Source organism: Canis lupus, chromosome 15 (assembly GCF_003254725.2).
Source record: "Canis lupus dingo isolate Sandy chromosome 15, ASM325472v2, whole genome shotgun sequence".
NCBI lineage: Eukaryota > Metazoa > Chordata > Mammalia > Carnivora > Canidae > Canis > Canis lupus.
Genome location: NC_064257.1, coordinates 2,586,077 through 2,612,311, shown reverse-complemented (window position 1 = coordinate 2,612,311; position 26,235 = coordinate 2,586,077). Strand labels below are relative to the sequence as shown.

Sequence of the window (26,235 nt, the reverse complement as noted above, 5' to 3'; positions counted from 1 at the left end):
TCAGTAACAGTAGTACGGCTCTGGGAGGAGTTGTAGAGATTAGTGTTACCAGAGAGACATAGCAGATGCAGCAGTGATGATTCCTATTATATGTCCATTTAACTTGTCAGTCTAGCTGGTGCAGCAGATGGATGGGTTTAGGAGAATGGCAATAGGTTATCATTAACTTAATCATACTAAGAGCTCCAAACAGTGATACCCATTATAGCTGCTATTCCAGAAAGTCATTTCCCTATTGAATCAAATCAGGATAGCACCTGACACCTGATAGACATCTATTACCATGATAATTTGGGAGGGGGGTATCTATCCCTATTTGTGTATATATTTTTCCTATTTGTATATTTTTTAATAAAAATATTAGAAGCAGTTTGGCTCCACCTGATAGAAGTTTACCATCCCATCTGGAGAATATGCCGGTTCTTAGATCTATGCCAAATTTAGTCTATAGAGGCTTGGACTGCATGACTATGGTAGATTATATTTTCCAGGGGTGGCCACACCAGTGCATATCCCATCACACATGTTCATCTTATAAGGTGATGTTGGTATTCTTCCATTGAAAGGTGGGGTCATTTTCTCTCCCTTTGAATGAGTAGACTTTTATAACTGCCTTGACATAGAATGCGGCAGATATGACCCAATGTGACTTCCATGGTTAGATTATAAAACAGCAATATGGCTTATGACTCCCTACCCCTCCCTCAGGATTCTTGCCCTTCAAGCTCAGCCACCATATTTGGTAATGAATAAAACGTCAAATGATTCCAGTTTTTGCCTTTGAGTTTTTCAGTTAGGCTCCCAATGTAATAGAGCAAAGAGAAACTGTCTGCACTGTGCCCTGTCTAAATTCTTGATTCATAGAAACTATGAGAGATTGTAAATGATTCTTGTTGTTTTAAGCAGGAAGTAATAGGTAGTCTGTAATATAATCCAATTTATAGGGAAGTCCAGCCACATCAATGAATTATTTTAGATATGTTGGGAAGACCGCTTTAAAGTTCTGAACTCTCTTGGGTCCCTGGGTGGCGCAGCGGTTTGGCGCCTGCCTTTGGCCCAGGGCACAATCCTGGAGACCCGGGATCGAATCCCACGTCGGGCTCCCGGTGCATGGAGCCTGCTTCTCCCTCTGCCTATGTCTCTGCCTCTCTCTCTCTCTCTGTGTGACTATCATGAATAAATAAAAAAAATAATAAAGTTCTGAACTCTCTACCCTCAGTATTAAAAGAGAAGTATAGTACTTGGTGAGTCTCTGGATTTGATAAACACAGATATTGTGGTTGGGTGTGGTGCCCAGCCAATTACTGGACTGACCTGAAAAGTGTCCTACTTCAAGTAAAACCCAGAATAAGAGATGTTTCTTCTAGTTTATGCTACAGGCAGCTCTGCCCTTAGCCCTTATGATTCATTACATCAGTAGCAGATCAGGATCTGTGTGGAGACCCTCACCACCTCAATTAAAGAACCACCAAGGAGGCAACTATGGTTTTTGAAGCTATGCCCTGATTGGCAAGTGACTATTTCCCCACCTGGCCCTGGTGGGGATTGATTCCCAGATCATGAGACCTAGGTGCCATGGAACCAGAGCTGCCCAGCGTGAACTGGGCGATGGTCTGCCTGGACCATATCCTTGGGGAACCTTCAATGTCAATATACTTAGATCTTTTTCTCATAGGCTGATTGGAGTCACTAGAGACTTCCCCCACCCCAATCTGTTGCCCAGAGAGTATAGACCTGGCTGGAAGCATTCTGGAAAAAAGGTTGGGACTCTCAAGGTCAATGTGTACATTTTCATATATCCTTGCCCCGTTTCCTCTTCCATTGCCTCAGGTGTGCCTGGTGTCCTTTTGTCCAAAGACCCCTCTGTTTTATCCTCTTCTGAGACTCTTCTTCCAGTCTCCTGCAGAGAGGTGAAAGAAGGATAGTCACTTGACTAAATCGCGTAGAAGTGCTGGAAATCTAACTCTCTCTGCAATAGATTTGCAATCAATATTCTTTTTTTAGCATCACTTTTACTCCTCGTTTTCAGAAGTTCCCCAGGCAACCCGTTGCTTTGCTTTTTGGGACTCTGCAATATAAATTGGATTGCTTCTTGGCTTTCTCCACTGCTTGCCTAGGATCCAGCCTTTTCAGAACTCATAACTCTGTCATCATTCATCCATCTGTTTTCTAGTTTTGAAATTTTTTTGTTGTTTTTCTCTTTTCCATTCAATTTGTCCCTGTGAGTTTATGGCTTTGGTTTCAAATCCCTTTCTCTTTGTTATGATGGGATCTTGTGAGGGAGTGGGGACAAATACATGCATTGCATCTGTTGCCTTTAGCTAGACTGTAAGACCAAGAGACAAAGACTGGGGAGGTAGAAAGCAGGGGATGAGACCCTTTTTTGTGAAGGTGTGTTGGTGTGTTGTTTTCTCAGGGGAGGGAATTAATTGGACACTTAGAGCCTCAAAACAAAGGGCACCGGCGGGATGGGTTGTGACCACAGTCCTTGAGAAGTCCCATGTTGTCAAGTACTTTCTCTTTAAGAGATTTCAAGTTAATTACAAATTGAGTTCTGAATTTCCCTTACTCTTCCATAAAAACTGTCACAACTATAGTGTCTGGTTTATTCATTTGGGGGTTGGGGCTTAAGGAAAGCAAGATGAAGATGACTTTGTTCCGTCCCATTGTTTCCAAGGATAGAAAAGGGGCATTATCTTTGAGTACCCACCTCTAGTGAAACCAGTAGCTGTAAACATAAAACTCTGGAGATTGTTCCAGAGAAGATCAGAAAAGAGATAATGACTTCTGTTTACTCTCATATATTAATGAAGGTTGTTCCCCGAAAAGAAAGGACTTCAGCAAAATTCTGGAGTATTTAAGTGGGGTGACAAGATGACTTATAAGCTGAATGAATTCACTGGAAGCAGAAAATCAGAGCTAGGGGTACTGTGACAATCTTAACTGTTATTATTAACCTTTTTAACTGTTTAATTAGAGTGTATCCTACATATAGGAAAGCACACATGTTATAAATGTATAGCTTGATGAATTGTGTATGTATCTTTTTTAATGTGTACTAGAAGAATTAGAACTGGTACATTATATAGGCAGTTCTAAGAGTATTGCTTGAAACTAGGGTAATCATGCCTCATAAGGCATGATAACTCACCTTACAAGGACTGTGTAACTTATGGGATCATTGTTCATGCTTTCAATGACTGATCTGGGTTCTCTCTGAAGTAGACTCTGAGACAAGGGTGGAGTGCAAGTAGGGTATTTGGGAAGCACAGGAAATACCAATCGGGAAGCTGGAGGAATCAGACAGGCAAAGAAGATAGCCTACAGTAAAGTACATCATGCTAGTAAGCTAGTTACCACTGTAGTTGTTTTAGTCTCACCAAAACTCTGGGAAACTGCAAAATACAAACCTCAGAATTATGCCACCTAGTGGTGAGCAGACTGGGCATTCTCTTACTAACGCCAAGAGTCCTTGGTTGAGGGCTAGTGTTTGTGGTGCTGGGAGGGTAGTCAGTGTTAATTCCCCGGCATTGGAGGCAGCCCAGCTTCAGGCACAGAGGTGCAGACGCTGGCAGCTGACATCCACTGAAGCACACTGGAAGGTCTGAAGAATATGCACAGGACACAGACTGCGTTAGCTACTGTAACTACATTTTCCATCAAAAAAGCTTGGAAGTGTGGACAGTATAGATGATTCTGAGTGCTAGCCTGGATTTCTTCTGCATTCTCTTCAGCATTCTTCTGCTGGAAGTTGACAATCATTTGTCATGGAAAATGTGTAAAAGTCTATATCATTGTAAATTGGAATGGGGCCTGACTATTGATAACATTAATTTCCTTTTGACTCTATCATAAATCGGTGGTTTAAAAAAAAGGTGTTTCTAAGAGATAGAACTGAGAATTGTAATGAAAATATGAGCAGTTACGATGTCTTGAATAAAATATATTTATTATGCACAAGGAGACCTGGCGATGAACATTTTTGACAAGTACCCACAGCAGCTATTAATTGTCAGTCATTTGAGAGTGGGTCACTGAATTCTCCTTTTTTCTCAGTTCCATGAAGAGATGGGCAATGATTTCAAAACACCTTCTGTTTCACTCAGAAGCTCATCGGTTTTCCCATAGAAGAATCCCCATTTGTCTCTTCAAGATGATAAAATGACTTCATCTTTCTGGAACACAAATACTTTGTGAGAGCATGTACCTAACAGGCACTGGCTCACGATATATATATATAACTTTGTGAAAATGTGTTAAGGAAACCTAACTCAAATTGGAGTTGGGAAGCCATGAAGGGAGGGCCCTCACTTAAGCACCACTAGTCACAGTTTGCATAGTCCAACAGGAAGAAGGACAATTTCCTTGTGGCTGGGCAACAGCAAGTAACAGGTGCATGGCAACAGCAAGCTGCCCTTGCCTGCAGCCAGTGAGAAGCCACTGCCATTTCCATCTCCTGCAAGCCAGTGAGAAGCTACCACAACCTGAACTCTCCTTTTCCTTCAATGAACTTTTGTTCAAAGCAACCCCTCCCAACTTCCTTCTTTCCTCTATGAAAGGATGCTCTCCTCCTATGTTCTTTGGACTTGTCCGTGGTTTACCATAGTTTGCTTGTCCTGAATTACAATTTCTCTGCTATTCCGAATAAACTTGATTTTGCTGGCTGAATTACTCATTTTTCTCTTTCAAAATGTTGACAGCAGTCCTGCACGACAAGGCTTAAACCTATTTTCCACTTGAGAGATTGAGTGCATTAAATTCTATATTGTGAAACTGGAGTTGGGGGCATACCTCTTTAAAATGGTGAGTTGGGACCTTTTCTTTGGATGACATGGTTATTAACTCATCTGAACTACTATATAGAGTCATCTGAGTCTATATTTTGAAGATTATGAAGAGACATTTGAAAGACTTGATAAAATCTCTTCATAAGGGTTTTCCGAATCTAATAGCAAAGATGACTAGATAAGGAACCTTTTCCCCAAAATCTCTGTAGACATAAGCAAATAACTGGATATACTTTGAAGAACGGATTCTAAATATTGTGTTATATGTCTTACTGAAATAATAGTTTATTAACAAAAATCTCTGATAATTTCGGTGAGTTTCCAGTTCTATCAGAGAATACAGTTAAGTATCTTGCCTTCCTACACCATGCATGGGTTTTCAGTGCTGGCTCATATCAAAACTGAAAAACGTAGACTTATTAATATAGAAGCCCACTTTTTCTTGCTTTTTCTTTAAGTAAGTGACTTCAACCTAAAGCTTTCTCCACCTTTAAGTTGATAAACAATTCTATTCTTTGTGTTGTACATATTTTCAAATATGTACTTTAAAAATTGACTGGATTTATTATCACTTATTTTAATTGTTTTATTTAAAAGTTTAATTTCTTACCTTTAATATTTTTATCCTATTTTATGGCATTGCTGCTTTCCTATATACAGTAGACAAGTTATCTTTTTGAATACATTTGTTGAAATAAAAACAGCATTTGAGAGCTTCAGTAGGATACAGCTAACATCATTTGGCATAAATCCCCAGTTCAAGCTCAGTGTTATAATTGCCTGCTTTTAGATCATGTTATATTTCTTTTGTTTCATTGGTACATGTTGACAACCTAGTGTGTATTTTTTCTCTATATTAAGATAACCCTCACTATTATGTATGCATATATATGTATAGACACACACAGATAAATATTTATGGGATAATTATTAGGCTAAAGCATATGAAATTGCCTTTTTGTATGTTAAAACTGATTACATACCAGGAGCTCATGTGGTTTAATCTAATACTTTCTCCCTTGAAAATATCTCATGGAGGGGCACCTGGGTGGCTCAGTCAGTAAATTGGCCAATTCTTGATTTCGATTAGGTCATGATCTCAGGATCCTGGGATTGAGCCCTGCAGGGGGCTCCACACTCAGCAGGGCGTCGGCTTGATATTCTCTCTCTCTTCCTCTATCCCTCTCTCCCTGTTCACGTGTTCTCTCTCAAATAAGTAAATAAATATTAAAAAAAATATCTCCTGGAAATCCTGCCAAGTGAGGTATAGCTCTAATTCTTTTACAGGGCCTTGGTGTATGAGTGTATCATGATTTATTCAGTTTCTGTACTCTTGGGCGTTTACCTTCCCATGTTCTGCTGGTAGAAACAGTTCTGCAGTAACCATCCTTGTACAGTTGTCCTTTGTAACAGTGCTTTTGTTTCCAAGGGATAGATGGGGAGCAGGAATGCTTTGTCTAAAGAAGTATATATTTTTTGTATTAAGAGATATTGCTGGACTGATTTCCAAAAGACTGGTGTATACTTTTTTTTAAAGATGTATTTAGGAGAGAGAGAGAGAGTGAGAGAGAACATGACTGGAGGAAGAGACGGAGGTAAAGGAAGAGGGAGAAGGAAAGAATTTTTTTAGCAGACTCTCTGCTGAGAGCAGAGCCTCATGCGGGGCTTGATCCCACAACCCTGAGATCATGACCTGAGCCAAAATCAAGAGTCCGACACTTAACCACCTGAGCCACTCAGGCGCCATGGTGCATGCTTGTGGATGCTTCTATTAACAATGTATGGGAATGTTCTCTCTCTGCATTCCCAATTGCAATAGCTGTTACAGTTCTTATTTTTGACCGATTTGGGTAAAAATATTATTACTTTTAATTTCCACATTGCTATTTGGGTTTCTCTTCTGTAAATTATCTAATTATATCCTTTGCCCACTGTCCTATGGGGTTACTTTTTCTCCCTCTGCTCCCACCCCTTTTACATGGCTGAAGCTAACTTGAAATCAGTAGTTGAGGATATTTATAAGGATATTTATAAAAAGGATATTTATATATATGTTGAGATACTGTTGTCATCAACTGTGATCGCCCAAGCGTCAGTTATGTGCATTGTTGGTACTAGATGAGTTTAATTACTATTTAAAATGTCTTAATAGTTGCAGAGTGATTTGGCAATACAGTGAAAAAATTGTCATGTTCATAAAGGCAGAGAATCTCAGCAGCATAAGATGTGATAAAGATTGATGTGTAAAAGTAGTCTAAAGAGGTTTTTCATTAACTGTAGCAAAATTCTAAGCTATAAAAAAGCATTGTGCATTAATTTAATTGCAGGATTTTTCTGTGTTAGTGGTACATACATAATGGTGTATTTTAACATAAATGGTATTTTAGAGTCAAATACATGTTTTGTCTGTCATCTACATTACAAATATATTTCCTGTCATATTGATTTTGCTTCAGGCATCTTTTGCTTATAAAGGTTTTAAATTTTTATATAGTCAAGCATGTTGATTAGGTTCCCAGGCGTGGTTAAAAGCATTTCTCCCACTGTTAGATTAAATGTACTCTCTGGGATTTTCTTGCAAGACTTTTTTCTTGCAAGATTTTTGTTCTGTTTTTACATGTAAGGGCTTAATGCAACTGGAATTATTTCTTAATATGAGTTAAGATAGAGGTCCATTTTTATTTTCTTTCAGATTGCTAAATACTAAAATTCTATAGGTTTCATTGATTAAACTATCATATTTGTCATTTAATAAAATCTCACATAAACCAGAATCTATTTTTGGATTTCCTAGTCTGTTAGGTTGGTTTTCTTTGTCAATTCTCAGCAGTATCATAGCTACATGGCCATAATGAGTTTTCAGTTTGTTGTAGTATCTGGAAGGCAAGTCCTCCATCACTGTTCTCCTTTTCTCATTCCAAAAAGAGAATTTTTGTCTCTTCTTGGACCTTATTCTTGCATGTGAATCTTAAGATCCTTTTATCTAGTTCGGAAATCAAAGTGAAACCATGTTGGAATTCTAATAGGAATTGCAATGAAATTTTGTATTACTTGACAGTTATGATATCAAATCTCCCTCAAGTATAATATACTTTTTTTACATTGATTTAAATCTTGTTTCATGACTTTTTAATAATTTTTGTTTTCACTGCTTTCACCTACATTCTGATATAGATGCTCACTTCTTTCTTTCTTTCTTTTTTTTTTTTTTTTTTTTTAAAGATTTTACCTATTTATTTTAGAAAGAGAGTATGAGTGGGGAGGAGCAGAAGGGGAGGAACAAGCAGACTTTCTGCTGAGCTCAGAGCCCGATGCAGGGCTCAATCCCAGGACCCGGAGATCATGACCTGAGCCAAAATCAGGAGTCGGTCATTTAATCAACTGAGCCATCCAGGCACCCCTAGATGCTCATTTCTAGAACGAGGAAGATATTAATTTTGTGTGGTTTTTTTAATGAGGCAAGTCCCTCAGATGAAAGTCTCCTATTAATTGTAGTAGTTTTAATTTAAAACTTGGGTTTTTCTGGATGATCTATCATATATTATCAGCAAAAGGATATTTATATATATGTATCTGTTCTTTTCTAATATTTTTTGCTAGCTTCCTTGTATTACTGTATTTGATAAATCCTCCAAGACAATGTTAAAAAATACTGTGCTGGCAAATTTCTGATTTTAATCAAAATGGTTTTAGTGTTGCATCATTTTAGAATACTATTTGGTATGATCTTTTGTAAATAGTCTTTTTTACATTCAAGTAGTTTCCTTCTATTCTTATTTTACTTTGAGTTTTCAGTATATTAGAGCAATAGTTGACAAGGAGTAAGGAGTAAGTGCTCTATAACTACTTGTTAAATAAAGGTATATTATAGTGACTGCTAAAGGTTATTAATGCCTTTTTCATTGATTACTGACATGATCAATATGGTTTTTCTCTTGGCATTATGGATTGTGTTAATATATTCCTTGGTATTGGAACACCCTGGGAAAACCTTGCTTGGTCATATATATCTTTAATGCATTGCTAGTTCTATTTGCTAATATTTTATTTAGAATATGTGAAATAGTCATACATTTATCTATTTTTTGTACTAAAAATCATGTTTTGGCATTAAAGTTTCTGTGCCATTAAATGAATCAAGGAACATACATATTTTTTCTCAGTCTGAAACACTTCTTTGTTGAGAACTGCCCCCTACTCATGAGGGTGAGTGCTCAGAAACCAGATTGACTAGGACACTGCCTGCCCACCTGGTCACAGCTCACTGATTAAATGATCTTGCCAAGGTCTGGAATTTTGAATTGAGTGACAGACACTGGAAGTGGCTAAAACTGAACCATGGTAAGGGGGGTGGTGCAGAGGACATCCCTTTGGACACCAACCAGACATACTGGTTCCTCACCTTTCACAGACTGGGCTAATCACTTCTTCTTTGGATTCTCAAAAATACTCCAGAATCCTTCCCCATTATTATCACTATCACCACCACCACCACCACCATCATCCTTTTAAATTAGAAAGTAATTCTGGTGAACTTGTTACTTGCAAATAAAAGAGGCTTAATTACAAAACGATGTAGAGTCACTTTTCTTTGAATATTTCAATAGTTTTGCTTTTGTTTTCAAGCAAAGTTTGACTTTCCCGAAATGACACAATGTGTAACGTGTGCAGTAGAAACCCCTTTTTAAATTGGAAAAATTAAAAAAAAATTTATTGGAGTTCAATTTGCCAACATATAGCATAACACCCAGTGCTCATCCCGTCAAGTACCCCCCTCAGTGCCCATCGCCCAGTCACCCCAACCCCCCACCCACCTCCCTTTCCACTACCCTTTGTACATAGAAACCCCATTTGATTTGTTCCTATTATAGACTGAGTGTTTGGTGTCCTGGCCAAATTCAAATGTTTAAATTCAAATGTGTTTGAAGTCATGTTGAAGTCCCAAAGTGACTATATTTGCAGAAAGGGCCTTTATGGAAGTATTTAAGGTTGAATGAGGGCATAAGGATAGGATTAGTATCTTAATTAGAAGAGATATAAAAGACCTTCTTCTCTCATCCCATACACACACAAGAAGAGGTCATCTGAGCACATAATGAGATGGCACCCACCTACAAACCAAGAGAAGAGGCCTCAGATTGGCTTTGGATCTCCCAACTTCAAAACTGTGAGAGAATAAATTTCTGCTGTTTAAGTCATCTAGTCTATAGTATTTTGTTGTAGCAGCCCAAGCAGACTAATACAATTATCTCAAATGGCTAACTAGTGACCCAATGCTGCTTATCAAACAATCCATCATTACTAATTTGAAATGTCACTTTTTTAAAAAAGATTTTAAAAATTTGTTTATTCATAGAGACAGAGAGAGAGAGAGAGAGAGAGAGAGAGGCAGAGACACAGGCAGAGGGAGAAGCAGGCTCCCCGCAAGGAGCCCGATGGGGGACTCGATCCTGGGTCTCCAGGCTCATGGCCGGGACCGCAGGCAGTGCTAAACCGCTGCGCCACTGGGGCTGCCCTGAAATGTCACTTTTATATTAGATTTAAATAAATTATCAAGTCTGATAATTTCTGAGCTTCCAGAATCATTTCACAAATTTATGAGTGTATTTTAGCACTAGTTTTATCTTGATTATTGTCCCTCTATAATACAAGATAATATACCATATTGGTAGGGCAAGTCTGACTTTATAATTGTTGCAAAGTTTTATTGGCCGTTCTAGAATACCTACCATTCCAAGTAAACTTTAGAATCATTTAATTGAGTAAAAAGAAAAGTTGAGATTTTTGTGGAGGAGCACTGAAGTGGAGGGAAAGTGACATATTTAGGATGCTCTATTTTAATCCATGAATATGGTGCTTGTCACTATTCTCTCCATTTAAATCAGTAACTTTTGTAGTTTTACTTATAATGTCCCATTTAATTCTTGTTTATTCTTAGCTATATTTCCCAATATTTTTTGTGAAAATATTCAAACATACAGAAAAGTTGAAATAATTTTACAGTGTGCATCCATGTATCATTACCTACCATTAACATCTTACTCTACTTTATGCAGTGTTTTTATTAGGCAGTGAATGGGAGCATAGACTGCCTGGATTCACTGCCTGTAAACTACATAATGCAGGGCAAGTTACTTAACTTTTCCAAACCTGTTTTCTTATCTGCAAACTGGGAATTGCCTCAGGGGGTATTATGAGGGCCAAATAGATTAAAATATGTAAGGCACTGAGAACAAAGCCTCATCGTGCTCTGTAAACACTGTATGCCAACTACATTAATGTCCTTGGGCTGTTACAACTAAATATCATAGACTGGGTGGCTTAAGCAGAAATTTATTTTCTTGCATTTGTGAGGCAAGAGGTTACAGATCAAGGTCTGGCACGGTCAGTTTAGGATGAGAATTCTCTGGCATTAGATGCCACCTTATTTTTTTTAAAGATTTTATTTATTCATGAGAGACACACAGAGAGAGGCAGAGACACAGGCAGAGGAAGAAGCAAGCTTCATGCAGGGAGCCTGATGCAGAACTCCATCCCGGCACCCCAGGATCACGCCCTGGGCCAAAGGCAGGTGCTCAACCGCTGAGCTACCCAGGGATCCCCCACCTTCTTGCTAAATCCTCACATGATCTTTCCCAGGTGCCTGCACCTTCAGAGGGAGTGCGCCACTTGATGTCTCTTCTTATAAGGACACTAATCCTATGGGATCAGGGCCCCACCCTTATGGTTTCACTTAACCATAATTGCTTCCTCACTCCGAATACAGCTACACTAGGGGGTTAGGTCTTCAACATTTGAATGGCAGAGGTGGGTGGGGAGACCCAAAGACTCAGTCCACAACAGCTAGCCAAAACATAGTTTCATTCTATATTCTAAATTGTTGTTTTTGTAAGCTATTGATGTAGAAGTGTATTCGGAATGGTGTACTCCTATTTTGTTAAGGAAACAAAACCTACCAATAAAAGTGCATTACAGTATAATCATTTGTACAGAGAATACATAAAAACTCATGAAAAAAAAAATGGTGTGGTGTGTGTAGGTAAGTCTGCACCAGATATTAGCAGTGCTTATCTCTGCTTGATGAGATTCTAGGTAATAATTATTTTGCTTTTGGGTATTTTCTGGCACTTCAGAAATGCAAGAAAGGAATTAACCTAAGAATTTATTGAATGCTAGCATAAAAAAAAGACCCGATCATTCTTTTAGTAAAACACAGGATTCCGTTCCATTTTCAATCTTTTCCACGTACCTATGAAATAAAGTGGTATGGATTCGTTTACAGCAATGTTGTTTGGACAAAAAAAAAAAGATACAGATGTTTTCCTTTGGTCGAGGGTTCCAGGCTCCCCGTGGCAACAGTCCCTTGCCCCTTGCGGGCAGGGGGGAGACGGCTTCTTCAGCAGGTCGGGGTGGGGACGCGGCACCGGCTCCGAGCCCCCCCCTCCTCCCCCCGGCCGCCCGCGAGCCCGGGGTGACGCGGCCCCGGGGCGAGCATCCCGCGAAGCGCCGCGAGCCCCAGGCTGCCCCGGAGGACGCTGGGAGCCACGCGCGGAGGCCGCTAGCCGCGCAGGCGCACAGGTCGGGGCCGCGCTACGTGGGGGCGTCTCGACGCTGCGCGGAGGGCGTCGGGCCGCACGAGGGGGTGAGCGGGGCGAGGGGGGGCGCGCGGGGCGAGGGGGGGCGCGCGGGGCGAGGGGGGCGCGCGGGGCGAGCGGGGCGAGGAGGGCGAGCGGGGCGAGGGGGGCGCGCTGGGTGAGCGGGGCGAGGGGGCGCGCGGGGCGAGGGGGGCACGCGGGGCGCGCGGGGCGAGGAGGGTGAGGGGGGCGCGCAGGGTGAGCGGGGCGAGCGGCGAGCGGGGCGAGGGGGGCGCGCGGAGCGAGGGGGGCACGCGGGGTGAGCGGGGCGAGGAGGGTGAGGGGGCGAGCGGGGCGCGCGGGGTGAGCGGGGCAAGGGGGGGCGCGCGGGGCGAGGGGGGCACGCGGGGTGAGCAGGGCGAGGAGGGTGAGCGGGGCGAAGGGGTGATGGGGGGCGAGCGGGGCGCGCGGGGTGAGGGGGGCGCGCGGGGCAGCGGGGTCTGGGGCGGGGACCACGGCGAGCGGCGGCTCCTCCCCGCCGGCGTCTCCGGTAGCGCGCGGTGCGCCCAGCGCCCGGGTCAGGCTCAGACAAAGGCTGCGAGGTCCGGGCCTGGAGAAAGGGTTATTACTCCCTCCGTTGCGGGACGAGGGGGACGGGAGCGGGCGGGCAGGGGTCGGTGACTTGCGGCCCCGGCGACGGCCCCGGAGCTGGCATTCCAAACCTCCAGACTAGTGTAAGCATCGTGCACCTGCAGCGGAGTTGGCCAGCGCAGTGGTTTGGCCCGTGTGGGCCGTGCATGTCCACCGTCTCCATGTACCTCTCGTAAAAAGTTTTCACTGATCGGTGTAAGTTCTAGAATTCACTGTGCCACTGAGCGATTTCCAGGTCCTTTTGCCGACTAATGTTTTCTGTCCAACATCACCAGGGGGCTTTTGAGGTGGAACCTCCAGCTGCCTGCTGAGAAGACCGATGGAACTCAAGACGAGATGGGCCTTGCGAGCCTAGACGTTAAAAGGTCCCGACTCCGGATTGGGTACACTCTGTTCGCTGGGTGCCTGAGCGTGGAGGACTCCAGCACCACCGCGAGGCTTGAGTTTCCAGCAGTTTCCTTATCGAAGATGGCCATGCCCAAATAGGACCTTCTGCCTCGTGGGCTGAGGCGGAGAGCTCCAGAAAGGAGTGCTGAAGTCATCATGCTGCAGCAGCTCCTCATCACCCTGCCCACGGAGGCCAGCGCGTGGGTGAAGTTGCGCCATCTGAAGAAGGCCAAGGAGGGGGCGCCCCTGTGGGAGGACGTGACTAAGATGTTTGAAGGAGAAGGTGAGAATAGGCTGGTTGGTGGGAAGGAGGAAAAGCAGCGTCGTCCTCTAGTGTGAGAAGGGAGGTAGACTCCTGAGCAGAAGCATCCCTTGGGGTGACACTTGGGTAAAAGGTCTCTGGGGTTCTTGATTATGGCACCTGGCCTGGGGGTTTCCAGGATAGTACTACTGGTCAGTTCAACCCAAAACCAGTATGTGTCATGCCTGTATAGGTTATTTCTTTTCGTTTTCCCCCGTGGGTGTGTGAGGCTGGGAAGACTTGCCTGATTTTCTTTATTTTACAGTGATGAAAATTTTTTTTTATTTTTATTTTTTTTATTTTTTTTTTCATTTATTTATGATAGTCACACACAGAGAGAGAGAGAGGCAGAGACACAGGCAGAGGGAGAAGCAGGCTCCATGCACCAGGAGCCTGATGTGGGATTCGATCCCGGGTCTCCAGGATCGTGCCCTGGGCCAAAGGCAGGCGCTAAACCGCTGCGCCACCCAGGGATCCCTGAAAATTTTTTAAAAGATTTTATTTATTTATTCATGAAACACACACAGGGAGGCAGAGACATAAACAGAGGGAGATGCAGGCTCCCTGCGGGGAACCTGATGTGGAACTCTATTCTAGGACCCTGGGATCAGACCTGAGCTAAAGGCAGATGCTCGGGTAGCCTGGGTGGCTCAGTGGTTTAGCACAGCCTTTGGCCCCCGGGGTGTGATCCTGGAGACCCAGGATCAAGTCCCTCATTGGGCTCCCTGCGTGGAGCCTGCTTCTCCTTCTGCCTGTGTCTCTGCCTCTCTCTCTCTTTCGTTAATAAATAAATAAAGTTTAAAAAAATAAAGGCAGATGCTCAACCTCTGAGCCACCCAGGTGCCCCTACGGTGAGGAAATGTGAATCAAATGAGAGCCCTGTGCAGGCACTTAGTGGCTAGGTCAGGAGTAGAAGGCAGCAGGGAAAGACTAGGTGAGCCTGAAGTGTCTTGTGCTAGAAAGCAAGGAAGAGTGCAAGATGGACATGTATCAGCAGGTTGGGCAGTTTGGACAGACCTTTAGAAGACTGCTAAGTATCCAGATTGATTGTTAACACTGGAATAAATAAAATTCCATAAGTTCATGATGACAAAATAGAGGAAGGGGAAAAACTCATTTACTGACAGTGGTGTTGATTCATATGCTGATTTCTTACTTTGAAAATAAATTATTGTGGGAACAAGGAATAATACATTTACCTTGCTTTTGAGATCATTTTCAGTTGTTGAGGCAAAGCTTTTTACAGAAAATAGTCTGCCAATAAAAATGGAAGAATATTTATGATAGAATATTATGATAGAATATTTTACTATAAATGAAATAATGGGGAACAGGGTATTCACATGGTGCCAAAGTATTGCCCCCATAAATTACTTGCTAAATGCCAAGGAAAGAACACACCTTTCCAGTGGTGGTATCTGGGGGTCACTGTCTTAACCAAGTGTGCCACTAATGGGATAAGCTCACATTTTGTGCCTTCTGGATAATGTAGTATAAAGCACATGGTATCACCTATGAAGAATTCCGCCAAAATGTTTAACATGATCCTAAATTGAGCTTTAAGGCTGAACCTTTAAACCTTTTAAGGTTTAAAGAAAATACAAGGGATAGAGAAGGTAAACGTAGCACCATCAGACTGTTGGTCTCTTAAAAAGTCAATGTCATGAGAAAAGGGGAAGTACTATTCTAGAGAGATTGGAGATAACAGCCATTTTGAATGTGTGAATCTTGGTTGGCTCCTGGGTCAGAATAAATCCAGAATAAAAGATAATTTGAGAAGAGTTGAGGAAATCTAAATATAAATTATTAACTTGCTTAGATGTGATAAATGGTATTGTGGTTATGCAGGAGAAGATCCTTATTTGAAGTATTTTGGGGAGCGGGGGCACCTGGGTGACTCGGTTAGTTAAGCATCTGCTTTCGGCCCAGGTCATGATCCCAGTGTCCTGGGATGGAGCCTATATTGGACTCCCTGCTCAGCGGAGAGTCTGCTTCTCCCTCTCCCTTTGCCTGCTGCTTCCCTGCTTGTGCGCTCTCTCTCTGTCAAATAAATAAAATCTAGAAAAGAAAAGAAAATGAAATATTTAGGGATGAAATATCATAATGTCCGCAACTTTGAAATGGTTCAGAAAGGGGATCCCTGGGTGGCTCAGCGGTTTGGCGCCTGCCTTTGGCCCGGGGCACGATCCTGGAGTCCTGGGATCACTCCTGGCATGGAGCCTGCTTCTTCCTCTGCCTGTGTCTCTGCCTCTCTCTGTGTGTCTCTCATGAATAAATAAATAAATCTTAAAAAAAAGAAATGGTTCAGAAAAATAGATGAAGAAAATATGGCAAATATTAACAGTCATTGAATGCAGGTGGTGGATGCATGGGTGTTCAAAATTCATGATAAGAAGTGAGGGAAAAATACCAGGACAGCAATTCGTGTGCCTTAATTCCTAGTTTATATTTTTAATACGTCACGTTCAGCCAATATTTTGGAATTCTAGCAACCTGGCAGAGTATTATGCCTAACACTTTAGTAGATTAAAAAAAATGAACTGGATAGTTTCTACCCATATATTCATACTAATATTCAATTGAGGGAGATAATTATATAAATAAATATAATAGGAAGCAGTCTGAGAAAGATAGCAGAGTAGAGATAAAAACAAGCCTTGGAAGAGTACAGGGAAGAGAAAGCTTTCTTCGCATTAAGAGTGTTTGAGAAAACTTCACCTAAACTGGTCCAGAAGGACATCTGTTTTTCAACGAGTAGGATGTATGTTCAAGAACAGTGACTAGTTATGTGGGTTGGGTGTGTCTAGTGGATGAAGAAGGGTGTTTAGAAGGAGATAATACTTAGAGAAGCAAAGATGGACTGGTTATGGAGGATCTTGAAATCCATGGGAAAGTGTTTGGATTTTTCTTTCTTATCAGTGGGGAAGCTTTGAGGATTTTTGAACAGAGAAGTGGCCCAGTATGTCTGTGCTTTTGGACCAGTGTTGACCATTGGGAAGTATTAATATCCAAAGAAGTACACTGTAGCTCCTTTTTATTAAGGAAGCTCCAGTCAGGGCAGCCCGGGTGGCTCAGCGGTTTGGGGCCGCCTTCGGCCCAGGGTGTGATCCTGGAGGCCCGGGATCAAGTCCTGCATCAGGCTCCCTATGTGGAGCCTGCTTCTCCCTCTGCCTCTGTCTCTGCCTCTCGCTCTCTCTGTCTCTCATGAATGAATAAAAAAATGAAATGTTAAAAAAAACGAAGCTCCAGTCTGCTCTGAGTTGCTCTAAATGTCCCTATTTGTGAATGTTTTGAGAGAGGAGCTTGAAGTTCAGCAGGTCTGCAAGCCGGTTTTCTGTTTTCGGTGGTGGTGTGGGGGGGCAAGGGAGGCAAACCTTATGGCTCTTTTCCTTTCTCAGTTTTGCTCTCTCAGGATGCTGATGAGACCCAGGGAGAAAGTTTCAAGGATGAAGTGACCTCTGCACCCTCGACAGTGGAATCTCAGGTGGGTTGCAGTTTCCTGTCACTTTATTGAAATTGTTTCTCAGATTTTAAAAGCCTTGGACTTTGATATTCTTTGACTCAATTTGCTGGATTGGATTTCCTTAGCCTGTTCCAAACCAGGCCACATTGGTTGATTTCACAGGTAAGTTTCCCACCAATAGTAAGAGGTTCCTCATAATAGAAGTTCACCATAATAGAAGGTTCCTCAGGAACCTTCTTGTTTCAAGCAAACCTCTGGCCATTTATCCAACACAATTAAAAATCATGGGGGATAGGCTAAATGGAGGATGGGCATTAAGGGGTGCACTTGTTATAAAGAGCCCTGGGTGTTATATGTAAATGATGAATCACTAAATTCTCCTGAAACCAATATTACACTATTTGTTAACTAACTAGAATTTAAATAAAAATTTGAAAAAAAATCATGTGGGTGCGTGTATGTGTGTGTAAAAGTAATGTAGTCCTTGCCCTGAAATGTGTATGTGTGTAAAAGTATGTAATGTAGTCCTTGCCCTAAAACCTCACAGATGTCTTCTGGGGGGAAAGACAAAACATTGTAAAACATTTTAAGCGGCATGTAAAGATCAACAGAATGCAGTTCTGATATTCTTGGGAGATGTATATGCTTCTTTAATGACCTTTAAGAGAGGATATCTGGTTATGTTTTGGAGCAGAATTGTAGATGAAAAGGGAAATAAACTATTGGCAGATCATGAAGGGCACAAGCTAAATAGGCTGACCAGAGAAGGAGGGAAAATTTCCAAGAGCAGTAGGAAGTGTCTGTGTATCATAAATGAACTAATCATAAAACTATTGGCACTGGCAATGGACAAAGCTCTGTGCTACCAAAACCCAGAATCAGGGAAACTCAAGAAAAGCATAGATCGGGATGCCTGGGTGGCTCAGTGGTTAAGTGTCTGCCTTTGGCTCAGGGCATGATCCTGGAGTCCTGGGATCGAGTCCCACATCAGGCTCCCTGCACGGAGCCTGCTTCTCCCTCTGCCTGTCTCTCTCTCTCTCTCTCTCTCATGAATAAATAAATAAATAAAATCTTTTAAAAATTAATAGATTAATCAGAGAAAATCGATATAAAGGAGATATTCTTAGAGAACAGAAGAGTTTTATAGTGGAACGATCTTAGCTTCCAAAATAACACAGTATAGGGTTTAATCACCTGTCTTTAACATTTCTCAGATTCAGTTTTCTAATGGGTTAAATGTGGATGCTCTTGTCAGCTCATAGGCCTGAAATGCCTTCCAGAGTTATTTATAATATATAAAAAGCATTAGAATCATCTTCATACATAAAGAATGTATTGTTATCTTACTCTTCTGGGTTCTGGGTTCTTTTTGCATTTGGTAATATTTTTAAAAATAACTGCAAGGTGGTTATGTAACGTATGTAGGTCATACATGACAGGCTCTTGTACTTCACAACACAGTGTCTGCTTTGGTCAAATCTTCCTTACTGGGCAGAATCCGTGCTCCCTCCAGAAATGCGCTGTTCTCACATACTTTGCTCACTAACAGAAACACCCAGCTAATGCTGCTTTACCCATGCTGAAATGTTCTCATTTTAACAATTCATTCTCAGCCCAACCAAAGTCCCTGTCTTGAACTCTCCCCTCCCTCAAATAGTTTTGATCTTTATTGTCCTTAATCCAAATTACCATAGACTGTTCTGAGACCTACTTTAATATTTCATGAGTATTTCTCCTTCAGCCATATCATAAGTTGCAAAAGGCAACTTAGATGTTTTCTGCACTGTGTTGTAGTCTCCTGCAGAGAGTCAGCCAACTAATTTTCAAGAGAGTGTCCAAGAAAACTTGGCTAGAATCTCTTAGCATGTAGGCAATGTTAGACCTGAAAAGGAACATATTTGATATTCTAGGAACTGTTGACCTTCAAGGACATATTTGTGGACTTCACCCAGGAGGAATGGGGGCAACTGGCCCCTGCTCACCGGAATCTATACCGGGAGGTGATGCTGGAGAACTATGGGAATCTGGTCTCAGTGGGTAAGGATAAGTTCCCCTTATAACTAGAACCTACCTGTTGTAAGAAAATCTTTATTTCTAACCAAATTACTGTGCCCAGGCTTTGGGTTGTGATACAGGTTTCTAGTTCCTTCTAAACAGCAAGGCAGGATTGCTGTGGTCTTTTCTGCCTTGATCTTTCTGCCCTAGCCCTCAGCAGGCCTGAATACCAAAGAACTATCTTTTAATTCTTGGGTTGGTTCTTTGACCTCAGCACATGCAATATTTTCTTCTTCGTGAGCAGGATATCAGCTCTCCAAACCTGGTGTGATTTCCCAGTTGGAGAAAGGAGAAGAGCCATGGCTGATCAAGAGAGTGATTTCAGGAAGTCCTAGTTCAGGTAAGAGCAAAGCAGGTGGGGCCTCTGTCATGTTTGCTAGAGAGCTCCACTTGAAGCCTTCTCCAGGCTTTGGGGAAGACCATGCCACCCAGATGGGACCCACAGGAAACCTGATTACTACTCTGCACTTGCCTCTTCTCATTAGTTTCCCTGGAATAGGGGGAAAGAGATGCCTTTCTCATCAGAGTTAGTTTTCTTGACTAATTCTCCTGTCCCAACTTTCAAGATTTTCTTGCTTTCTCCCCCATTCTGAATCTTGCCCTCATCATGGTTGCTTTCTCCTGTCCATCCAGGTATTCATGGGTCACTCCTCATTAAGTACAGCACCTTTCACCAGATTCTCATGTTATTTTATCATGGATTTCACTCTTTCACAGTTCCATTAAAATTTCTTTTTGAATCTTACTTTGTAATCCTAGCTTCAATTCTGATTCTCTTTTTAATTTGTGTAATTTAACTTTTTATTTCAGGTAACTTAGGACTCTGTGAGAAATCCTCACAGAATTCCTTCTTACCAAATCAAATAGATTTTAACAGTCTCCTTCATCTAAGAACAGCAATAATGACAGCTCTTCATCAAGCTGGCCTCCATGAGTCCTGTGCATATGTTAGCCTCATCTTACAGAGGAGAAAAAGGCGGCTCGCAGGTTAAGAAATTTGTCCAGCATCACTTAGCTACTGGTCAGTGGAGTTGGTATTTGAATTCTAATCCTTCTTATTCCACAGTTTGTGTTTTTAACAGCAGTACTCTACTCGACAGCATTGGGTTCATAGACCTGGCCACCTTCTTGGTATCTATCCTTTCCTCCACCAGCCAGTTTATAATTTTTATCTCCTCTCTCTTTCTCTTCCTGCTTTTTCAGAGTGCTTCTCATCAATATCCTTTTTAACGCAGTTATGTCATTTCCACCTCTATTAGGATAGGCTAAACTACTATAGCAGATAGACTCTAAAGTGTGGCTCAAGCAGAAGAGGAATTTCTTGCTCATAGGTCTGGAGGAACTGGTCAGTCCAATAGATAGTTCTTTTCCACCCAGTGAATTGGGGATTGATATTTCTTCCACATGGTGGCTGCACCATTCCCTAGGGCCTCTTCCTCATCTAAGTGTAGCCAGCACAGAATAAGCACACAGGAGCTCATCTGGGAGGTTTTTGTGGGCCAGCCTGGAGTGAGTGGTTCACATGACTTTCACTCTGAGTCACTTATGGGAGAAACCTTTGTCACTTCGCTCAAATCAAAAAAAAAAAAAAAAAAAGAAAGAAAGAAAGATTGGGAAATATAGTGTAGTTGTGTGTCTAAAAATGGGAAGAACTGATTTTGGTGAATATCCAGTAGTGTCTGCCACAATCCTTGAGGGGCTGCTATTCTATATCTGCACAAATGCATTGTGATGGTTTTGGCTGTTCCTTGACACCGATATTCTCTATATTTTCATCTTTGTTTTATACATCCATATGAACTCTATTCCCATATATCCCTGGCATTTAGGACATTTCTGTCTGGGTGCTGTTGTCACTTCAAACCCAATACATCCGAAAACAGACCATCTTCTCTCCCAAGCAAATTTCTTATCCTGATTCCTCTATACTTTCAGTCTCAAAGACCACATATTATGGTATCAGCAAGACTGTATCATGTTTTTCTACTCTCAGTGCTTCCCTAATTTTTCATGCTTCTCTGATATTACCTGCTAGAAACACTTCTCCTCTTCATCTTTGGTGATGCAGTGCCAAGCCAAGTCCCAGCGTCTCATGCCTATTACTATGATTTTTCGTTGTATTTGTTAATGTTTTATTGTTTTTCTGAACCATTTTGAATGTCAGATTTGACCTCTTGAAATATGACATTTATCTTGTTCTTAATGCTGAAAAGTTAAGTGACTCCTTATTCCCTATAATAAGTAGTGAAAACATTACTATTTGTTTTTTTTAAGGATTTTACTTATTTATTTAAGAGAGAGTAAGAGTGAAAGTGGGAGAGAGGGGCAGAGGGAGAGAGAGAATCTCAAGCAGATTCCATGCTCAGCATGGGATTTATCTTCACAAGCCTGAGATCATGTCCTGAGCCAAAACCAAAGTGCTTAACCAACTGAGCTGCCCACCTCTCTCTTGCTTTTTAAGTCCACCCTAAGACTTACCAAGCTATTCCCGAGCATTTTGTATGTGCTGATCCTAAGGTGAGGTTAGAAATTCCGGGGAATGAGTTTGTTGTTGTGAACAGGAAATATTGGTGGTTTAGGATGGCAGAGTCCAAAATGGATGGATGGGAATGGAAAAAGAATAAAAACTAGAGAAACTCCCTCATCTCAAAATATTGTCCCATATATACTATGGATAGACTATATAGTCTCTATCCTTAAGATTAAGATTTCATAGTATAGTTAATAATATGTCACAAATTAAGAAGACCATGTTTCACCTCCTATAGGTATAGGCAAAAATTATGAAGATTGATAAAAATCCAGTGAACTTGAAGGGAAGGGCACCCATATTGAGAGGACACATGTCTCCTGAGAGCACACATACCCAGAACCGAATAATTCCTCTTTAGTAAGTTCTATGAAGTATTGACAGGAATGTAAACAAATGTTTCTATAATGATAACATGAAAAACTGGAGACAACTTAAATATTTGTCAGTAGAGAAGTCAAATTATTATATGCCCATCAATGGAATGCATGTACTTGTTAAAAATAATGAGATAAATATAAATATACAGACATGGAAAGGGGGCCTGTAAGATACGGTTGGGTTAAAAAAAAAAAAAAAAGATATGGTTGGGTTAAAAAACAAAACAGATAGATAAATTATATATATATTATATATATATATATATAATATATTACCTTTTTTGTGCAAATGTATATTTGTAACCATACATACATAAATACATTCACATGTACATACTTTTGGGAATATCTAAATGGATATATTCCAAAATCCTAGGAAACTAAGGGAATGGAGATGAAATGGAGAGAGGCTGTCCCTCCTATGTTATTTAATGTTTTCTTTTAATGTGTAGAAAGTATGAGATAAATACTTGAAAAAAAAACTTTTTTTATTATAGGGAAGATTTTGTCATAGAAATCTGGACTTGAGACAATATGGTACAAGAATCCTGTGTTCCTTAATCTCATCTCTTGCTATCTGCCCTTACAGTGATGCTCTTTTCTTAGTTGACTTCCTTCTGGAATTCACATGGATGAACTCCTCCCAATTCCTGAAAGTCAGCCCACATATTCTAACAGCTGCTTTCCTTTGACAATTTCTTCATTTATTTTTTTTTCCTTCATTTATTTTTATATTACTCTCTAGGGGGCAGAACTACATTTGAAGATAGCCCAAGGTTTCTATGCTTAGTACATGTTAATTTTTCCCCCTCCTATTCTCACTATGGCCATTTATTTCTTAAAGTGCACTGAATATGGGTCATTTGTATTTTGGGATTTCTTTCAGACTTGGAGAATAAAACAGAAACCAGCAAGTCCTCCTTAAAGAATGATATTTCATGGGAAGGATTACACCATGGCCTCATGATGGAACAGTCCACAAGAGGAAACACCTTATATTCCACATTGGGAAGAGTCTCCAAATGTGATAAGTTAGAAAGCCACCAGGAAAACCAAAGAATGGGTGAGGGGCAAATTCCCTTGACCCACAAGAAAACACTCACTCAGGAGAGAGGCCAAGAATCTAACAGATTTGAGAAAAGTATTAATAGCTCAAAAGTTATTCCAAGACCAGAAGGTCCTCTGAGAAAAAAAGACCATAAATATAAGATACCTAGAAAGAGAAATAGATACAATTTAGATTTGATTAATCATTCAAGGAATTATACAAGAATGAAAACCTTTGAATGTAATATTTGTGAAAAAATCTTCAAACAGCTCATTCACCTTACAGAACACATGAGAATTCATACTGGAGAGAAACCTTTCCGATGTAAAGAATGTGGAAAAGCCTTTAGCCAAAGTTCATCCCTTATTCCACATCAGAGAATCCATACTGGTGAGAAACCCTATGAATGTAAGGAATGTGGGAAAACCTTCAGACATCCATCATCTCTTACTCAACATGTTAGAATTCATACTGGGGAGAAGCCCTATGAATGTGGTGTATGTGAGAAAGCATTCAGCCAGAGCATTGGGCTGATCCAGCATCTGAGAACTCATGTTAGAGAGAAACCTTTCACATGCAAAGACTGTGGAAAAGCATTTTTCCAGATTAGACACCTGAGGCAACATGAGATTATTCATACTGGTGTGAAACCCTACATTTGTAATGTATGCAGTAAAACCTTTAGTCATAGCACGTACCTAACTCAACACCAGAGAACTCATACTGGGGAAAGACCATATAAATGTAAGGAATGTGGGAAAGCCTTTAGCCAGAGAATTCATCTTTCTATTCATCAGAGAGTCCACACAGGAGTGAAACCTTATGAATGCAGTCATTGTGGAAAAGCATTTAGGCATGACTCATCCTTTGCTAAACATCAGAGAATTCATACTGGAGAAAAACCTTACGATTGTAATGAGTGTGGAAAAGCCTTCAGCTGTAGTTCATCACTTATTAGACATTGCAAAACACATTTAAGAAATACTTTCAGCAATGATATGTGACATACATTCAACATCAAATAATCCTCATAATGGAACAAAAGCCTCTAAATCAAAGGTTTTCTGACTTGGATTTCAAGAAGCAAGGATTTTTTTTTTTTTTTTAATGACTCGACCCAGTGTTAAAAACTATCAGTTTTGCCATAATAAAGAAACTTCCTGTTACCAACATTGTCTCAGAAAAGAAAGGGCATTTTAATATTTTAAAATATAGGGAGGATGTAATCATTAGGAATAACCCTTAACATTGAATTAAGTTAGGTTTATGAAAATCTCCCAAATTTGTTTTTATTTTTCTCATTTCATTATGGGCCAGTGGAAGGTTCATCATGGCTATTTGGACTGGCTTTTGAGAATCACTGTTTTAATAATCCCTTAAATAATCAGAATAAAATATAACTTTTTTATTATAGCCCTTTATATGGCTAGAAGGGGTATAAATAAAAATACTGGTTGGCTCATTTCTAGAAGAAATAATCTTTTTTTTTTAATTTTTATTTATTTATGATAGTCACAGAGAGAGAGAGAGAGAGGCAGAGACACAGGCAGAGGGAGAAGCAGGCTCCATGCACCGGGAGCCCGATGTGGGATTCGATCCCGGGTCTCCAGGATCGCGCCCTGGGCCAAAGGCAGGCGCCAAACCGCTGCGCCACCCAGGGATCCCTCTAGAAGAAATAATCTTGAAGCTTTCTAGAATTGATAGGTAACCTACTACACATGAAATACTGAAGTATATTTTATGGCTTCTTAAAGGGAATTGGCAAACTTCATAAAGGGCCAGATAGTAAATATGTTAGGTGTGGGGGGCATATGAGCTCTGTCAGAACCACTCAACCCTACCGTGTTAGCGCAAAACCATCCAGAGAAATCCATAAACCAGGATATCTCAGCTTTTGCACTGTTGATATTTTGGGCCAGATGTTTTGGGCAGTTGTCCTGTGCACCATAATGGGTTTAGCAGTATATCTGCCCATAAGTTGCCAGTAATAGAGCCAATAATTCCCCCGCACCTATCGTAACAACCACCAAAAGTGTCTCCAGATGTTGCTAGATGTGCCCTGGGGATCAAGATTGCACTTGTGAAGTACTTGAAAACCACTGAATAAACAAATTGAGTGTAGCTCTGTTCCAGTAAACAATAAACTTAATGTAAAAAACACATTTGGTCACATTTAGCCTGAGAGCTGCAGTTCACCATTCCTGCTGTAGAGTACATAAATGACTGCCCCCAAATAAGCACAGCAAGAATAGTGATCTTATTGGGTTATTTTTTAAAAATCTGCTTCACTGGAACTTTTGATATGTCCTGCTATAATGTCTTTAACCATAGAAATTTTATATAGTTTCTGAAATACTTATAGCAATCTACCATAAAAACCTGAGGAGGCTTATCATCACTTATTTGACAATGCTTCCCATGTGATTTGACATAAGCCTAATAGTCAAAAAGACTTCATTTAGAAGTTGAGTTTTGGGAGGTTTGTCTGAAATAGCAGATTTTAAAGTACATCCCTAAATAAGCTTACATTTTATTTAAAAACAATAATTGGGACACCTAGGGGGTTCAGTTGAGTGTCGGACTCTTGATTTTGGCTCAGATCATGACCTTAGGGTCATGAGATTGATCCCTGTGTCAGGCTCCATGCTCAGTGGGGTGTCTGCATGAGATTCTCTGCCCCCTCTCCCCTGCTCATGCACATGCATTCTCTCTCAAATCTTTAAATAATCATCTGCTTAGCCAAGGTGGCAATATGTTTCTAAAGGCAAATACAGAGGATTACATCATTAATAAGAGCTTAATGTTGAGAAGATTTGATTTTAAAGACAAAATATAAAAACTTTGTTTTTCTAGGCTGATATAGAATAATCTTTGTTTACAACTTTAATAACCCAAGAAAACTGCGATATTAACAGAGGAAAACCAAACTCCAATCTTATACTGGTTTATACTTCCAATATCAAAACTCATCTTGGTAAGATGAAGTTTTAAAAATATTTGAAAGAGTGAGAGTGAGAGAGCGCGAGCTGAGGGTCGGAGGGAGGGAGAGGGAGAAGCTG

The 26,235-nt window shown here is 40.9% G+C and overlaps 2 protein-coding genes across 4 annotated transcripts in view; both read left to right on the top strand.

The window, feature by feature from the left end:
- The first annotated feature begins 12,313 nt into the window (after positions 1-12,313).
- ZFP69B (ZFP69 zinc finger protein B) lies at positions 12,314-24,346 on the top strand. 3 transcript variants are annotated; one of them, XM_025419763.3, is made up of 6 exons: positions 12,314-12,429; positions 13,288-13,682; positions 17,099-17,184; positions 19,074-19,200; positions 19,463-19,558; positions 23,015-24,346. In XM_025419763.3, exons 2-6 carry the CDS (start codon positions 13,556-13,558, stop codon positions 24,178-24,180), a joined length of 1,602 nt encoding a protein of 533 aa, XP_025275548.1. In that variant the 5' UTR covers positions 12,314-12,429; positions 13,288-13,555; the 3' UTR covers positions 24,181-24,346. The 3 variants fall into 3 exon arrangements, with proteins under 3 accessions (XP_025275548.1, XP_025275550.1, XP_025275549.1); XM_025419765.3 differs by having other exon boundaries at positions 12,346-12,365; XM_025419764.3 differs by lacking the exon at positions 12,314-12,429 and adding an exon at positions 12,927-13,207.
- ZFP69 (ZFP69 zinc finger protein) overlaps positions 13,623-26,235 on the top strand; it is a 36,099-nt gene continuing 23,486 nt past the window's right edge. Inside the window, exon 1 of the mRNA XM_049094530.1 lies at positions 13,623-13,682. The gene's annotated coding sequence lies outside the window, so the exon portion shown is untranslated. The remainder of the gene's footprint in view (positions 13,683-26,235) is intronic.

Bases quoted from the DNA above. Each gene is read 5' to 3' on its own strand.
- ZFP69B (XM_025419763.3), top strand. From the start codon at position 13,556: ATGCTGCAGCAGCTCCTCATCACCCTGCCCACGGAGGCCAGCGCGTGG. The intron at 17,185-19,073 runs GTGGGTTGCAGT...TTGATATTCTAG, and splicing joins CCTCGACAGTGGAATCTCAG to GAACTGTTGACCTTCAAGGA. The intron at 19,201-19,462 runs GTAAGGATAAGT...CTTCGTGAGCAG, and splicing joins TGGGAATCTGGTCTCAGTGG to GATATCAGCTCTCCAAACCT.